The following is an 18,550-nucleotide window of genomic DNA, read 5'->3' on the forward strand; positions in this document are numbered from 1 at the left end:
ATTAAATAAAATGATAATTGATTTCATTTTAAGACATATTTAATTATTCCAATATTTAATTAATTAATTATTTCATAGTTCCTGTGCTGCTGTCTATGAATTTATTTTCCATGTAAATCTCACTGATCAAAATCAAGAACTATGTCTAACACTGATTTAATCAAAATCATTGCTTTGGTCTGAAGTCAGTTCTTTCAGTGAACACTGCTCAATACAAGTACACAGAGTTTGAACTTGCATGCTTCTAGTTCCTACTTTGCAAGTACACTCAGAAGTCAGGACTTCTGAGCATGGAACATCCAGCTCACAGTGAGACAGTAGAATATTTGATGACATCAGCTCACTTTCACATTGTACTTTACTGCCTTTTAACCCTTATGGTTAATATTCACAATGAATATTGTGAATATTCATTGATTTTTTTTCAAGGAGAGGGTAGAGCTGGGTGAATGGGTGGGTGCTTTCACTCCTGCCACTAGCACTGTTACATGATTTTACATTGACGTGATGGCCAAATAGGTCCTGCAAAAATTGGGTACGAAGGGGTTGTTCAGTTGGTTGCATTCTCCAACCTTTACCACTAGATGACACTAAATTACACACACAAAATACATAAATGAATACCTATTAAATTCATATTTTAACCACAAAGAACTCCCACTGCAAACCATATAGGACATTAGACTGTATTTTTAAGCTCAAACAGGTGACGTGACAATAACAATAAAATTTTTGAGAGCCGGTGTACAATGAGTCAGGGCTGCTGAATACGTACAAAACTTTGAAAGAAACATGTTCAAACGGGGTGTCGTTTTTGGACATCCGAAATAGCTGCATTTTTTTAATTTGCATATACAGGCACAGTATTCAATTGACCTTGCTCTGAACGACTTGCGACTTAAACTGAAGAGAATAACGTCATTTGAAACAATCAAAAGTAAACTGATCTTTTCACATCCAGTTTGCAGCTTTACGCCATGCACATCAAAGCAGAAAGGTCCCAGAGTAATAAAACTGTGACCTAGATAACATGTCATAAAATATACGGCTTAAACTTAAACCATACAACTGGTGTGAAAAAAACAGTGGGTGGGGTGAGAAAATAGTTATTTATTCAAGTTAAGTCTTTAAAGCGTTTCATAACATTTTTCAGCATCAGTCAGTCACTCAAAGCTCCAGCAGACCAGTTACCATCCCCCATCTCAAAATCAAAACACAAGTACATGTGTGCAGTCCGCTGTCACGTGTCGAAGAAAGCCCCCAACAAAACAAATGGGATTAAAAAAAAAAGCTGTTGAGTGACAGGAGTGATTATCCAATCGGCCTCCCGAATCTGGGTAGCAACAAGATAAATACAGACCTTTTGACCAATCAGAGAGCAGTAGGGGGCGTGAATTGACGAATTCTCGCGCTTACTTCCGTCAATATTTCCAGCTCCGCAGGAGGGGAAGGCTAGAGACGGAAGCAGAGACGGGCAACGCAACAGAAGAGCTGCTTCTCTTTAACGGTTTGTTTGGCCGTTTTTCAGAAATTCACAGTCTTATACCAGCGTAGCGGAGATTCATTATTTTCTTCTTGTCGTCATTATTTGTTTTGGGTCGACTGACAGCTTCGTGTTTGATAGCTAAAACGACTTTAACAGCGCCCGCTAACGCTGTCATTGTCCAAATTCTGAAGGTAGAAAAATATATAATTGCGTCACGGATATTGCAAGGTATGTTATTTAAGTATATTAAAACGCTGTGGCTTAGTCTGGCCCTTTACATACGAGTGTTAAATCTGTAAACGCGCTGTAACAGGGTAATTGAGAATGGCTGATGGCCCTCTGCTTTATGTGATATGCAGTTGAAAGGTAGCTGCAGGCTACAGTGTCTCTATGAACACTAAGAGAAACCATAATAATACTTTTTGTTTTCACCTTTTTTAACCAATGCTGGCATAAAATATAAGAATCTATGTGTGGTGGGATTTGTTTAAAAACAATCAGTTTCAATTTGTAAGCTTTAAAAAAAATCATCTCAGTGTTTTTGAACTGCCATTAAATTGGTGATATTTATAACTTGTTCACCTTTTCATTTAAAAGTTGTTGTTTTTTTCAGTAGAACCTAATGTGAACATAATGTGAATATAACCGGTTAAATGCTTAAAACTGTTTGTGAAATTTTATTGTAGCATGCTGTATTTAACAAGGACAAATTAGATTTCAAAATTTCTCTCTTCTTTGCATGGTGGCATCAAGAATAAAAAAAATCTTTTTCTAACAAAAGCTGGTTAAACCTCCAGGTGTGAAGTAGCAGCGGCCCTCTCTGCTCACAGTCTCACACCTGCCAGACAAGATGCCTTTCTTGGGTAAGGATTGGAGATCGCCGGGGTGGAGCTGGACAAAAACGGAAGATGGCTGGAAGAGGATCATCTTGTTCGGAGATGTTTTGGAGGACAACAACGGAGAGATTGATTTGAAAGAGTAAGTTGCCTTCACCTTTATCTACTTTTAATCAAATTTCTTTGGTTTAGTATCATCTCTGTCTGAGCTCTACATATTTAAGTAGTCAAAAATTCGGCCAATTAAAGAGCACTTTAGCTCTGTTTCACATTGGTGACCTGTCCTGGGTGTACCCCACCTCTAGGATAGGCTTCAACCTCCCTGAGACCCTCATAAGGGCGTGCAAAAGAGAATGCATAATAGTAGTATATTTAAAGTTGTGCTGCTCAAAATATTGATACAGCCTAAAATGGAATGAAAAAAAAACAACGAAATTGCTGGTCATCTTTCTTAAAAAAAACAAGGAGTTTAATCAGTTTTGAGTAAAAGTAGATCATAGTTTATTGGCTTACATTCATTGCCTTATATGGCAATATGTTTGTAGTAGCTTGTATGTACATTACTTTGACCATTTTTAGTTTGCTGACAACATTTTGGAGTGCTGTAAAATTTTATGAGTTATATTAAAAGTGTAGTAATTAAAACAGGTTGCTTTTATTGTATAATCCAACTGTGCCTTTAGAGGCCAATCTAGGCCTTCAGTGGATACTCTAAATTGGATTACAGAATCACAGATTTCTTAGAAAATAGAAAAGGGGAAAAAACTAAAAGGAGCAGTGGTGAATGATTTAATAAGGATACATGAGTGGACAGATATCCGCTGAACAACATTTCTCTGGATATTTTTCACATTTTTAAACTTTGTAAGACCTACAAACTCTTTCAGGTTTCTTTTATATGTGTAAAATAAAAAAATGTAACCACAACAGTAGGCTAATTACATGTAATACCTGGCTTAATGGATCTAACGTCATGGGTTGCTGTTTGCTGTTACTGAAGAATTTTCTAAGCTATGATATGTGTTAATCCCTAACTGTAAGTTGACTCTCCTTCAGGATAATACTGAAGCTAAAGGGGAACTGGTGTAAAATGACCTGTTTACACAAGTCTGTTATAGAGATACCTAATAGCCCAGGGTTAAAGGGTACATAAGGCAACAATTCACTAATCATTCAACCACTTATTATGAGGGCCATAGCACATACAGTTGTGCTCAGAGGTTTACATACACTCATTATGGGGATGGATGTTGTGGTAATTTGGGTTTTTTAATGATTTCTTTGAACTGTTCTTTTTCAGGGGTGGAATGATTGTACAGTATACATCTTTAATGACTTTAAAAACAGCAGGACTTTCACACAAATTGAATTTATGAGGAGTTTTAAGTTGCACAGGGTCAAAAGTATACATATGCGCCCACTAATATTTGGTTCAGTGTCCCATCTCATGCAGATGCTTTTGGTATCTGGCCCAGCTTCCTCTGTTTTTGCTTTGAGGCAACAGTGATGCTCAAAGCTTTTTCTGTCCAACATTCACACCAATCCAGACTCTGATGAACACATCGGGAGCAACTCAGGTTCAGTATCTTGGATGCAAACTGGAGCAGGGATTGAACCTTTCAATTTTGTAGGTTACCTGCTTTTCCTTCTGAGTCACAGCCACCATCAGCAATGACATTGGTTCTCACGATGACTGTATGTAAACTTTTGACCTTTTATGAGGTGATTATACTGTACATTCCCATAATTTCAGCTTGGTTTTGCCAAAGAGTGTTGTTACAGAAAAAAGAATTGAGTCGACATATTTTAACATAGTTTTCAATGACATTGATTTGGCAGTGAATCCTGTAGTTCTGTAAGAGCAAAGAGTGTTTGTAGTTGTGTTTATGTGAAAAAGAGTCTCCTAATTATGACCAATTATTTAATTGTGACAAATCTGAATGTGATATCTCATCAAGGTTTCTTAATGCTGCAGACTACTTGCACAGCAAGTGACAAAACACACAAACAGCTCGCTTTGAGAGTGGAGCGAATATTGATTAGATTCGATTTTCATCTGGTTCTGCGTATAAGTCACATTCTTTATTGATTATTCTTGTGATTCTTCCAGTTTTCCGTGTTAAAAGAAAGTAGGCCTACTTGAGCTTTCAGCGTAATTTCACCTTTTCCTTAATCATCTCTCAGTCTGAACACAGTGTGGAGACTTCGGGTAAAGGCTTGGATGTGACTCGTGCGAAAAAGCTCCACTACTATGAGTTCAGAGTTCAGTTGCTTTGCTCTGTGGTTAACAATTCTAGCTAAAAAACCCTCTTTAAAGACACAAAATTCCAGCAGAAGGTCAGTTTAGGTCTGGAATAATGAAACAACCATGTGGTAATAATGACAGAGAGTTCACAGCCAACCTCAGGTAGAGAAGGCTGTTACCGTTTGGGAAAACTTGGAATTTTGGTTAGAAGAATTCTGGATTGTAGAAGGGTAATTATGCTGACTGCATAATGTATCAGGTAGTGGGAATTTGATTTGCTCAATGTAATACTGGGAAGTGTTACTCCATTTTCTCACAGAGCCCTCAATCGGGGTTTTGAAATCCTACTAAATTCCTAATGAAATAACCAAATTGTTATGTGTGTATGTATGAAGGTCTTTGATCAGATTTATTTATGCTACCTCTACAAGTAGTTCTGTCTCAGGTTGCCGTCTTATGAATGTGGTGAAGTTTTAGAATAGTCTAAGCATGTGTGTTTTTGTTTGTTTATTTATTTTAAAGTGTCAAAGTTTTTTGTTTTCGATTTTTTTGGCAAGTTTTCAAGGTTTTAATCACAGCAAGTATAGTCGTGCTTCTCTCAGGGCATAAAGTATTACAGGGTCATAACTTTTTCACTTAAGCATATTAAACTTTATTAGGGTGTTTTGGCTTGGTGTTTCTTACTAAACCAATGTTTCCAATAGTGCCTTAAATCTTAATGTCGCTGCAACTCTTAGTATAAAGGTGGACTGACTACAACTGATCGACTGCCAAGTCTCTCTCTAAATGTTGACATGACTGTCAGACACTGTCCAGCATCCGCAGAGCATTCTCAGAAGGTTTTCAAGTAAACATTTTTTTTTCCATTATTAAACAGAAAACAGTGGAGAGTTGACAGGAAATTAAATGATAGGAATATAAAACAAAAGCTTAATGTTTCCAATTACATGGTCCGTCTCAAACCACCAGGACACAGTGGATTTTTCTTGGTGAAATTACAAGAATAAGACCAGAAGTGCTCACGAACCATTAAATCGCTTAGAATTGGTGCCATAACATCTAGGCTTTTATGAGGTGATTTACATCACACAGTTCAACTTTTCTTCTTTCTGACTACATAGTAATATCATACAAACAACTTCTGAATGTGACCTGTGTGCAGTATATACAGCTAATCCTAAACCTCTGTGCATATGACACTTCTTTTTCACACTCGTTCATCGTGCATGCTGTTAGATTGTAACAAAATGAGTTGAAGTTAATGTGCTTGTGAGCAGGTTAGGTTTGAAGCATAAGTTGCCATGACTGAGCCTAATCACGGAAAACTACAGGTTACACCTTAGGTTCCCTCTCAGAATTGACATCATAACTATTTTACAAGCCTTGGCTTTTATGATAACAGTGCATAATGATAACCTCCAATTTCAAACACGCTGGCTGTTGTGTGTTCAAATAATGGGGCTTAGTGGATTAAAGACTTTAATGGCAACAGCTTGTTGAGATCAGCTAAACCAAAAAAACATCTTCTGCTTTTCGTCTTTCTGGTTTATATTATACACTGCCCCTGTCTGCAGCTCATGTGGCCTCCCACAGCAGAGCTCATGTTGTTCTCCACAGGAAACTTGTATTGTTTTGACATGTGCCAACTGGCAGTGAGCAGTTGTAAAACTGAGGAGACAAGAGGGGATTTTCTGTATTCATTCATTTCTTTTTGTATGTATTTTTTTCTGCTCCAGCTTCTTGTTCTGCTTGTGTTTTGGAGTTTTACTGGATGGAGGATTATTAATTGCCTCATTGTATATGACTAGGCATTTATATGTTGGCACGTCCTTCTACATCTTGAATTTATCTGACTCCCTCGCCTCTGTTGTTTAGAAATTTGTTGTTTATTTTGTTGCATTTTCATTAGAGTTTACTGAAAAGTGATCTTCTCAAGTCAACTGGTGACATCTCTGATCATTGTGAGGACCAGAGACTGTTGATATGGTGGACAATAGTTCATGAGCAAGCCTCATAAAACGTAAACACACACGCAGGGTTTGGTTCGTGTCACGCTGGTACTGACAGGGTGGAATTGGTGGCATCTCAGTAGCAGTTGGTGACGTCCCCTTCAGGCCAGGGGAATTTTCTGTCTAACTAACAGTACTTCCCGGTACCACAGTGACTCGTCAGCAGTCTTTAGCCTGTCATCAGACAATAACTAATTACATCATTTAGGCAAATTGGCTGCTCTTCAGATGCAGTCTCCCTCCACAAAGCCAGTGACCTCATGGCAACCGAGGTACGTTTGCCAGGCGACCACATGTAGGCCAGAAAGAAAGGAGACAATACACTGGGTGTGTACTAGAATGGTACACAGTGTTACAGAAGTACTTCAGCTCACAGTGCGTGTGTAAATCTAAAACAAACTGGTCACTGATCTTCATGCTGTCGAGTGTCAGTTGAGTCTTTGAACCTCAGTTTAATGCTCATTTCTCTTACAAGTAATTGTGTAAATTGATTGAACTTAATCAAATGTGTTTGTCTACTAAGAGACTAGAACATCATCTAAAAGTCTTCATACTATATTTTGTATTCGGTTAATTTCCTTTGGAACTACGTGCTCCCTTCAGGGCCCTGTTTATCTTTTATTTGAGGATTTTAAAATGTCCACAAATCCTTTTGAATAAGTTGTTCCTTTGTGATGTTTTTATTGGTTCCTTGGAGACGGTTATTCCATGTGCAGCCTGTGTAAGAAAGTCACCCTATTGAATTCCACCTTTTTATAATTCACTTTGACAGATTACTGCGCTTGCAAGTGTGTTTGTGTTTATGCCTGTGCAACTGGATAAATGGATAGAGACAAGGGATTACTGTGGAGCTCATTCACTCTGATCAGCTGACTCTGTAGTCAGACAAGCAAAGCCATGTCTTTACTTATGCTGGAGAAAATTTAAGTTGGTCTCTTATTCCATAAGACCAACTTAAATATGCTTCTGGAAGTATATTAGAATTGATAACCAGTGTAATGTAGAACAGCTGTGGCTCAGGAGTTGATTAGATTGTTCATTAATCAGAAGCCTGGTGGTTTGATCCCTGGTTTGACTGTTTTACATGTTGAAGTGTCCTTGACCAGGAGACTGCATACTAGGGCTGAACGATATATCGCATTTGCGATAATATCGCGACATGATCAAGTGCAATTTTCTAACCGCAAAGGCTGCGATTATACTCTGGACATGTCCAAATTCATGGGCTGCATCCTCCTGAGGCCGCATTTGTAGACCGATTACGTCACAGCGACGCGCCGAAGGCTGTCCAAATTCGTAGACTCCTCCGAATGTAGCCGACAAATGCGTCCTCCTTTTCCCCGAATTTGAAGGATGGGTCGGGTGTGTCCTTCGTGGCCTACCATATCCCAGAATTCATAGCGCGGCCCAGCCAAACTCCAGTTTCCAGCAATGGCGGCCGCTACTAAGTTTTAAAATTACTCATACTAATCTTTCTGGGTCACAAAATAAACTTTTAACATATTTTCAGGCGAGAAAGTAGTTGTGTAAACATCAAATATCTGCTCGGTTTATCAAGATATCCCATATTTGCAAAAGTGCTTCGACGTTTTCAGAGGCGTCTGCTACCCACCAGCTCGACAGCTAGCCGGGAGCTCGAGGGTTACTGATGCGGCCGAGAACGGCACAACTCCCGGCACATCATTTTCAGATCACCGCGGAGTTTCGCTGCTCGGGTTAAACGTAATATATAAGTCACTTAGACAACCTAAAAATGTTATTGTTGGGCTTTTTTCAGTGTTTTGTTTGTTCGTGAGTAAATCGGTTTGGCTGAGATTAAAGTTATTAGATTAGATAAAATAAAACTTTATTAATCCCCCGGGTGGGTTCCTCCTTGGTTTTCACACAGCTGACTAAACGTCAAACAGAAAACTTATTAAACAGAAGTATGAGACAGTCGAGAATTTACACCAGTGTCTGGTTATATTTTAGATAGCAAGAAGCAGACGGCCGAGTTTATTAAACTCCACCGAGACAGCGGTGACGCTAATCAGAAGGCTAGACCGTCCAATTTCACGCCTTTAAATTTTAAAGGCGTGTTTGTGTGTGTGTTTATACAATTGCTATTATGTTTGCACTTTATGTGTAATGTTACTGACTGCAGAGATCAGTAAGATGTGTGTATTTTTTATTTATTAGTTTTATTTATTTAATATTATTTTTTAATTGAATGACTGTCTAGTAGTTCACAGATGTCGAAAAACTGAGTGTGGTAAAGCCACTGATTTTTTTTATGTATATTTCTGCAATCTGCACATTGTACTGACTTTCATTTTAATGTTTACACCAGGGTTCCTTGTCAGCACTTTATGCTCAGATGTTTGTAAGCTAAAAATAAACTATTGTGTATGTTCAAATATACTGTTGTGATTGAAGAAGTTAAATAAAAATGTCAGTCATCAATTCATGCATCACCTCATGTCATCATAACAGAGGTCTGTCTTCCAGGAAAGAACAGTTTAAAATTAATGTAATATAGTATTGGCCATACTATATGATGTATTGCTTGTCTTTGTTTAATAATACAGAAGACAAAGACCTTAAAAAATAATCGCATATCGCATCGCAATCGCAATATTGGGGCAAAAAATCGCAATTAGATTATTTTCCATAATCGTTCAGCCCTACTGCATACCCAGTACGTCCACTGGTTTATTTGATCAATAAAGTCCACAGAATAATGGACTTAATGGTGTGAATATACGTGTGAATGGTGAAATGTGGCTTGCACTGTTAGTGTTTTGATAAGTTCAAAAGAAAGGACTGTATAAATACCATCCATTTGCCCTAGGGTCTTATTTGGAGCTCTCCTCGAAGATGTTTTCCATGAAAAAATTCCCTTCGTGCCTTAACATGTATTAAATGTAACTCTACCTCTTTTCCCGATTTTTTTGATTGTTAGCATGGACAGATCAATGAATATGCAAAGTTGTCCCTGTCCTGACCCCTCCGTCTTCACTAGTCCACCCCCGCTATCTTTGTGCTTCTGCGAGGCCCCACTCGCAAGATCTTATTCTACATGGTGGGAGACAGGATTGGTCCAAACCAACTTGTTTTGCAAAAGAAGAAAATCCAGTGCTTAAGAGCAGGAAAAAGAGAGGAAAAAGTCACAAAACATATCAAATGAAGCCGCATGGGACCAACCGCACTGGACATTTTTGTCAATGCACCAAATATACAAGTTCTTCAACCTCTAGAAAGCAATCGGGTAAAAAAAAAAAGGAAAAAAGCATCCACTAGTTCCAAAGGTTAGCCGCATATGCTAGTCACATCATAGAGATATAGCAGCACAGAAGTTGGAAACACATTTTTAAAAGGTATGAGATTAAAAAACAAGTCTGTGTGTTATCAGCAGACTTTCCAACTGCTCGCTGAGCACTGTTGGGAACTATTTAAAGACTACATGACCCATATGATGACCCTGAGTTGGAAACCCCCACTGACAGGACTCTGAGTTACTCAAGGGCTATGGGTGCACCATGGTACAATGTACTATTGCCTCATAGAAAGAAGGTTCTGGGTTCTAATCCCGAGCCTGAGCGGACTCGGTAGATGCTACCTTTCTGTGTATAGTTTGCAAGTTCTCCTTGTACCTGTGTAGATGCATGTTAGGTTAACCAGTGATTTTGAATTGGCTTTAGATGTAAATATAAGCATGTCTGTCTTGTCAGTCATGACAGGCTGGTGACATGGCCGATAAAGAACCCACGTCTCACCCTATGACACCCAGGGAGGGGTTAGCTTACCAAGAATTCTCTCTTAGCTGGCAGTGTTGCCGCTTAATTTAACCAATGGATTATTAATGCAGTGTATCAGATACCAGCTTAGTTCAGTAATTTGATCTGTCTCACAACGCTCATTAGAAAATCAGCGAACCAGAACTCCATGATCACACTCTTATTCATGATTGAAGTTTTGCAGCTTGTTTTTTGTTTTTTATTGTTTTTTCACATAGATTTATTTGTAGATAGTTGTTTTAATTTGTTTGTACTCAACAAGTAATTTGTTTTGCGAGTATTAGTTAATATTTTGACCTGAATTTAGTAAAGACATAGTAATAATTTACCTAATTGGTGGTTTAATTTTGTGGAAGTAGATTGAAAGAGTAGAGAACAGGCACAAAGTAAGCAACAAGTCTCTCGCACAACACAGGACTGTAATCTGAATTTTTAGGCTTTTTATGCAGTAAAAATGGTAAGAAACGTCTTCACAAACCCTGGGAACATCTGTATTCGCTATGTTGACTTGAATGTGACATGTTTTAATTCGTATTTCTGTTGGAGCTCGGCCTTTTTGAGTGTTCTCCGACAGCAATGTGAAGTTGAGGTCAACAACGAAAATGCTAAGTTCTGTGTTATCAAAAATAACACAGCCCTGAGGCAAGAAACAACAAAGATTAGATACAGCACGCTTAATGTTCTGAGACCTCTGTCCGACATGTTTGACCTTGGCCTGCATATCAGTGTAGCAGTAATACAACAGGTTTCCTTCAGTTTCTTTTTTTCCTCTGATCTTTAATTATTTATTTCTCACACTGGTTTTCCCTGTAAGTTCAGTAACACTACATCACCTAACTTGGCTATGAGCCATCTTGCCGTGCAACTGTGACACACAGGCTATCAGTAAAAAGTCACTGATTTGCTTCAGGGCGACGCCACAGTGGTTCGGTGGTTTGTAATTACATGGTGTTTTCAGACTTGCGTGGAAGTGTTATTAATGCATTACGTACATGTTTCCTCTGTCCAAACAGGCTCTGCAATGGCAACAATGAAAATCTGTTTGTTGGAGATGTGTGTGAGCTCTCCACCACAAAGAGGAAAAAGGACTTCTACAACAATAACACTAAATCCCAGTGTGAGTTTCAGCTGCACATAATAACTGTTTTGGCTCGGGGAACTTTTTGTGGCATGAAGATTAAAAGCAATGTGTACAAAAGTGCAAAAGTCAGTGAGACAGAAATAAAACTCTCAGGGATTTGGATTAAGGTTGTGCTGCAAATGTTGTCTTTTTTAACAATTTGTAGTGTCCTCCGTCTCCAGATGCAGTGCATCCATTATAATATTAATAAGCACATCAGCAGCTCTTGTGCACCTTTTGAGGTTGTCTAGCTTACCTAAGTACTTCTGCATTTTATAGCTAAGATTTACATAGAAAATCTGAAGTGAAGTAACTTTTTATACTTTTAATAATAATTTGCCCTTAAATGATCTTGAAACTTTCATAACTATCAGTTCTGCTAGAGAGCACAAATTGATTGTATTATATCATTATCCTACAGTATCAGTAAGACTTGTAATGTAATCCATACAGAAACCCTTAAACAATTTCAGACTTTGGAAATGTTATAATGTTCAATGTTGACTCAAACTTTTGCAAATAAATACATTTCTAAAAAGTCATGAAGTTTCAGGTGAAATATCTTGTCCCTCTCTTGTCATTAAAATATGTAAAATTCAATGATGCACAACTGTAAGAAAGCTTTCATTAAAATGTTTGTTTTTGCATTTTTTTTAGTTGTTTTCACAGATAAATGGATCTACATTCAGAAAGGGAGCACAAAAGAAGTGAGTACTGAGGCGTTTCACACAAAGGAGCGATTGTCTTTTAATGGAAAATACACATTAGTCGGTTCTTTAATTAACAGAGCTTGTGTGCACATGTTTTTTCTGATGTGTACCTACAGCGACATGGATACTGCACACTTGGCGAAGCTCTCAACCGGCTAGATTTTTCCAGCGCTATTCAGGACTTGAGAAGATTTAATTATGTTGCAAAAGTGAGCATTGATGCTCGTACATGATGTTAAAGAAACCTTTTAATTGTATGACTTATATAGCGCATCTTAAGCTCCTCCTTTTTTTTCTGTCACCCACAGCTTTTTCAGCTAATAGCCAGATCCCAGCTGACGTCTTTGAGTGGAGCTGCCCAGAAAAACTATTTCAATATCTTGGAGAAGATTGTACGAAAGGGTGAGAAGACCTGACATGGGGTGTCTGAGGGATAAATTGCACAGACAGACTCTTTATTTTCATTATTACTTTTGGTGTCAGCGGCTTTCAGTGTCTAAACTCTAATTTAGTTTTTTTCAGGGCGTTTTGTGTTGGGAAAAGTAGCTTTTTATGTTAATAGATTTTTTGTGTGTGTGTGTGAATGTGAAGCCTTTGAGCGATCAGAACATGCTTTCTCTCATCCTGCTGTTCAGTCGTTGCAGTCTCATGTTTAACCGCAAAACCAATAGGGCTAGCATGCTCCATCATTACAGGGTTACAAAGGACAGACCAGGACTGTATTTTTTTTTTCATCCTTCAGTGGTGTGTATATTTCTGGTAAACACATTTTAGTTCTTTTGCAAACTTGAAGCTTTTTTGTAAAAAGAAATCTTAGTTTTCCATTTGTCTTTTTGTTATGTATATGGGGTGGTTTACGGCAGGAGCCCGCACAACAACAAAAAATGTGTTATGATCCTTAAAAAAAAAATTCCTCAATAGCCCTGGTGTTTTCCTTCATGTTTCTCTTTTGCTTGTGTTTTTATTCCAGTTCTGGAGGACCACTATAACCCACGCCTCGTCAAAGAGCTTCTACAAGACCTGAGCTCCACCCTGCACAGTCTGACCATCCATGGCAGGTGTGTCCTCGTGGGAAACGTCAACATCTGGTTGTGCCGTCTGGAAACCATTGTTAAATGGCAGCAGGAGCTGAACAACCTCCAGATCCCCAAGGTATTTTTATTGAAATCGCAGAGTAGGTGGACCGCAGAACTTCCAGACAGCAATCTGAAATAGCAGCCATGCTGGAAATCTGTCTGCGCTGACTTGTCATAAGAGTTCTGTTTAAAATAAGAAGTAGGCTAAAAATCTGCCTTTTTATTTACAGTGCTATACATGTAGCTCCATTTGTACCTGCTTATGAATTATGACTTATTGACAAGCTGGTCCAATTTACAAGCTGAATTTAATGTGGGAGAAATGTGAAATACAGAAGTGTTGTTAGTCCACTATTTATTTTTGGTGATTCTTGTTTCCTCAGCAAATGTGCACTGGCATGACATTCAGTGATTTGCCCCTGCACATGCAAAACAAGATCCTCTATAAGTTCTCTGATGCCTGTGACATCATTAACTTGGGACAGGCCACACCGACATTGCACATCCTAAGTGAGAACAACACACTGTGGAAGAAACTCTGCCTCTTTCACTTTTCGGACAGACCGGTGAGTATTACACTTAATCATTTGAGCTTGAATCTAAGATTTTATTACTTTTAGTCATACATATATAGTCGAGTGTTGTAAAACTGGATTGCTTCAGAACTAGAAGTAGAGCCCATGTTAACCACTAGAGGGCAGAGTTGGCACAATTTATTCACAGCTCGCAAATGAGCTTATCCTCTAGCTCTTACACACACACACACACACACACCCAAGCACACTATCTTAGACCTTTCGCACTCTTTCAGGGTTGATGTTAATGAGGAATTGTTCTTGATTATATCTAAATACACACTGTTCTTGTTTTAATTGCATCTATCCCCAGAGTGTTTTAAATAGCTGGTAAAAGTTTCTTTCATAGTAATCCTGGCTGTGTGTGTGTGTGTGTGTGTGTGTGTGTGTGTGTGTGTGTGTGTGTGTGTGTGTGTGTGTGTGTGTGTGTGTGTGTGTGTGTGTGTGGTTTGTGTCTGTGTTTGTGCAGTTCTGCAGGACTTTAGCCATAACCAGGAATGACAATGTGGACTGGAAGCTGATGTATTTCACCTTGCAGAAACACTACCCCATGAAGGAGCAGTACGGCGACACGTTGCACTTTTGCAAACACTGTAGCATCCTCTTCTGGAAGGTAAACGAGACAATGCAGCAGCAACAGTCTAAGCACGTTTCCTTATACTGATTTATTGATTTTGGTGGGAGATTTGGTGGGGATCAAGATAATCAAAACCTGTAGGCACATATGTAATGAATAAAATCTAACATGACTTGTAGTCATGTAATAGTAATATGACTATTATATTATAAATTTAGTTCACCAGACTGCTATTCTGAAATAACCTAACAGGTTTAGTCCAAGTTTAACTGCTTGCTGTTAAAAGAAAAGTCATATCTTTATATTTTGAATAGTTTACCTTCCTTGGTATTGCTTTTGTATTTTTAACTCTAATTATTTAATATTCAGTTTACTCTAAATTCTTAAAGCCAGCAATAAAAAGGTTTGCTGAATCAAAAAGAACCGCAGAGCACTGCCTGTAGTGCAGATCCTTGTTCACGATTACAGTACAATAATTTAAAAAGAAATAATAGTGTCAAGCAAATTAACCGACTGGTTTGCTTTCAGCAGCACAGAAAATCTGATCTTTTAACTAATTAACTAAGACAGAGATCATGTTATAGCAAGATCAGGGAACTTCTAGAGATACAGAAACTGAACAGTGCAGCACTTTTATTAAAAAGTATTCCTATACATTCAGTTTCCTCTGTTTGCTTCTTTATTTACTTGCCACAAACTCGTTATTATCCTTTCCTGGGTACCTAAATTATTTAACCTGCTGCCTTCTCTGCATCCTTCTCCTTGCTTGGCACCCATCCTTCCTGCCTCTTCTCCTGGTTCCCCTTGTCCCTGATACCTTAAGGATTGCCATCTGGCTTTGTTATTGAAGGTACTTTATGTCCCATAATGCTTTTCTATTTCTTAGATTGCCATCTTGTCTCATTTCCCTGATGATTGCCCCGATGGTCCGATTTCATTTCCTTGTATTGAGTTTTGTCTTTTGCTGTCCTGTCATCGTGTTTTGTAAACTCTGACATTGTTTCCGCTGACTTCTCCTTTAACCTGCTCCGGTTAAAATAGATTTTTTTTCCCCCCTGAATGTCAGCTGTCACTTTGTCCAACATAAATATTTGGACACTTCCATGTGCTATCATCCAGAACTTGCTTACCACATTTTTGTAAAATCCTTCCTAAGTTCTGTTTAGTTTTCACAAGCTTATCTATCAAGTGTCACATCACATTTTATCTTTTATATGCACTTAGATAGGCCGTGTGTTTTTACCACGAGTAAACAGTGACACATGGCCCTGAGAACTTTTAATTAAAACTGCCATAACCAGTGCTGTTATGTTCACAGTTTATGACATAATTACTAAATCACCCTAAGAGTAAGAGCTCGCTTCTGTGCTGTAATCAGTTTTAATTCTACTCTAAGTAAATGCTAGAATCATGACTGCGCCAACTCGGAGGTTTCCCAGTGTGCCTTCGTTCTAATGATTAAGCTGTTGACTTCCTTCCAGGACTTTGGCCACCCGTGCACAGCCAACGATCCAGACAGCTGCCTGATGTCCATCTCTCCGCAGCACTTTATCGACCTGTTCAAGTTTTAAACCCTCCATGCTGTTTTTCACCTGAAGCATCCGTTTAGTATCACTCCCACACCAAGAGGTGTGTACAAGAACTTGATGTCTTTAACCCAAATACAAAGGGCTTCAAAGAAATGTTTTCTTTGTTTCGTTTACGTCTTTACTTCCTTACGCACAATTATTTCCGTAAATTGAGGAAAAATTAAATGAGAGGATTTCTCAGAATGTTGATAGAAGGTGATATATAAGCAAGGCTTTCTCCTTTCGCATACATGTTTGTCTTTTAAGACAAGAAAGGTTGCTCCTTACACAGGGAATAAAATATGATGTAAATGCAATGTGAATATTTTGAAAGGAAATATATGTAGAGCAAATCTTAGCATGTTTATGTTAAGTACAAAGCCCCCTAAAGATCACGACTGGAGTTCTTTTCATGTGGAATTTAAATTTAAATCAAACATTGAAGATATGACTTTCAGCCTTAAGGGGTTTAACAAATGCTGTAAACCTTAATTGGACACCACTTCTTTGTGAAAATTGATAGTCACCCAAAGCATACTGTAAAAGTAAACAAAAAAGAGTTTTTCAAGGCAAGGAAATGGGATATTCTTCAATGGGCAAGTCAGTCACCTGATCTCAACCCATCAGAGTATGCTTTACAGTTATTAAATACAAAACTCAATGCAGAGACCTACAATCAAGAAGCCATTGAAGGTGGCTGCGGTAAAGGCCTGAGAGAGCAGGTCCAGGGAAAAAGCTCAAAGAATTTTCATCCAAGTATTAAAAACTATCCTCGTACCTGAAATTTTGTTAACTTGTCCAGTCGTTTTTGATCCTCTGAATTTGAGGAACTGTGTATAAAAATGGCTGTAATCCCCAAACAGTTAAAGCAAAATTTCTCTAAAACTGCTTAAATCAAAGCTGAAAGTCTGCACAAATTTTGAACCTAACTGCAGACATGTATTTTTATTTATTTTTTTAAGTCACAAAGATGCGTTTCTAACGAACCATAAAATAGTCACATTGATATGAACTTCCTTTCCCCTCACAAGCGGGAAAATGAAAGGATATGATTGCATCATTACAACAAAGCGATCTACGACCATAATACGATTTGTGTTCTGTCAGTATCAAAAGCAGTCTGCCCTCCATTCCCTGTGATTGCAGGCGTCGGTCCAGTTCAGTTACTCTTTAAAACTGATTGGAAAAAGATCTCTGAACTGGTTGGAAGCTTTTCTTCTTCCATTAGCTGTTGCTGTATGTTTAGTTAATGTTATTGCACCAGGCCTGTCATAATAGCACTTCACAATATTGATATTATTGCACTACTACTATCTGCTCTATAGGCACACTATATATATTAAAATATTTGAGATGCATTTGACTTTTGTAGCAATAATGCTATCAGTCAAATTCATTTCTAATTTAGTTTTTTTTGTGCGGCTTTGTTTTGTTTTTTGAATATATTAAAATCAGTTACCATAACTATACAAAAAGACACGCCACAGTTATCGCCTTTAGAGAGTTATTGTAACCTCCCCAGCTTGGACTTTGCCCACTGCTGTGTTTCAGTCTGTGGTGCTATGGATGTCCAGCTGTAGCAGGCCTGGTACTTTTGGTATTTGTGGTGCTTCTGATTTATGTATCAGCAACATGAAGTAGCATCAACACATTCCTGACCCAGTGCAAGTTTTACTCCCATTAAAAGCAACCATGTTCCAGCCATTATTGCTGCAGTGAAGGCACGGTTGCCACTAAAGTGACTTAAAGCTGTCTGCAGTCGTTTTCAGAGATCCAGTCTGTTTGTTTTGTATGATACAGCTCAACCTTAAATTCATCAGCCAGATAAAAGGTTATTGCGAGGTAAATGTAGCCTGGCAAACTATTCTGTTGAGTGATCTTTAGGGGGCTCAGTATGTAAGTAATGGTAATGTGTTTAAAAAGAAAGTTTAACATTTATTGTGTGGCAGAAAAAGATGACTTGTGTTAATCTTTTATTTTTAATGGGGTTCAACAGCTTTTTGTTCCGTTTCATTTTGGTGGCATTTTCCTACAATAACTGCATGCCATGTTTGCGTCTCTGTTATGTTGTCCTCTGTGAATACCTGCCGTGCTCTGTGTACATCAAAAGCATCAATGCGTCATGCACACACACAAAAGAAGTAAAACCCCATCAGCTGATCAGGTTGTTCTACTTTTGTCAGAACTGTCATGTGACAGGTAAATTGTAAAGCATTATTTATGAAAAAAAAAAGAACATTTTGTATCCTTCCAACTTTTGTAATACCCCTCTACTGTTCCCATACTCTTGATGGTACTGTCATGATTTTTCCGGGGCAGGAAGTAGCTATTCAGTAATAAATATTTCTAAAAACCTGTTTGTACTCTGTTATTACTTGATTGATGAGACTCAATTTTCTGAAGCCATGTAATCAAGTTAAAAAGGAGACTGGAAAACAAGAAGTGAAAGATCACATTTTACCTATTTGTAAGGGTTAGATTATGTTTTTAATTATTAATAGAACAATATATTTGCAGTATTCTTTCTATTTATCTCGGTGTGTGTGTGTGTGTGTGTGTGTGTGTGTGTGTG

At 38.1% G+C, this 18,550-nt stretch overlaps 1 protein-coding gene across 2 annotated transcripts; it reads left to right on the forward strand.

Moving 5' to 3' along the window:
• The first annotated feature begins 1,396 nt into the window (after positions 1-1,396).
• fbxo25 (F-box protein 25) lies at positions 1,397-18,333 on the forward strand. Of its 2 annotated transcripts, XM_005914525.2 has the most exons (11): positions 1,397-1,507; positions 2,284-2,464; positions 11,366-11,469; positions 12,130-12,179; positions 12,299-12,391; positions 12,491-12,584; positions 13,153-13,334; positions 13,642-13,824; positions 14,303-14,446; positions 15,234-15,260; positions 15,892-18,333. In XM_005914525.2, the coding sequence occupies exons 2-11, from the start codon at positions 2,337-2,339 to the stop codon at positions 15,979-15,981; spliced, it is 1,095 nt and encodes a 364-aa protein (XP_005914587.1). In that variant the 5' UTR covers positions 1,397-1,507; positions 2,284-2,336; the 3' UTR covers positions 15,982-18,333. The 2 variants fall into 2 exon arrangements, with proteins under 2 accessions (XP_005914587.1, XP_005914589.1); XM_005914527.3 differs by lacking the exon at positions 15,234-15,260.
• Positions 18,334-18,550: the final 217 nt, after the last annotated feature.

The sequence above is a fragment of the Haplochromis burtoni genome, unplaced genomic scaffold (assembly GCF_018398535.1).
Source record: "Haplochromis burtoni strain Fernald_Lab_line unplaced genomic scaffold, NCSU_Asbu1 Contig_8, whole genome shotgun sequence".
In the NCBI taxonomy this organism is placed as follows: Eukaryota; Metazoa; Chordata; class Actinopteri; order Cichliformes; family Cichlidae; genus Haplochromis; species Haplochromis burtoni.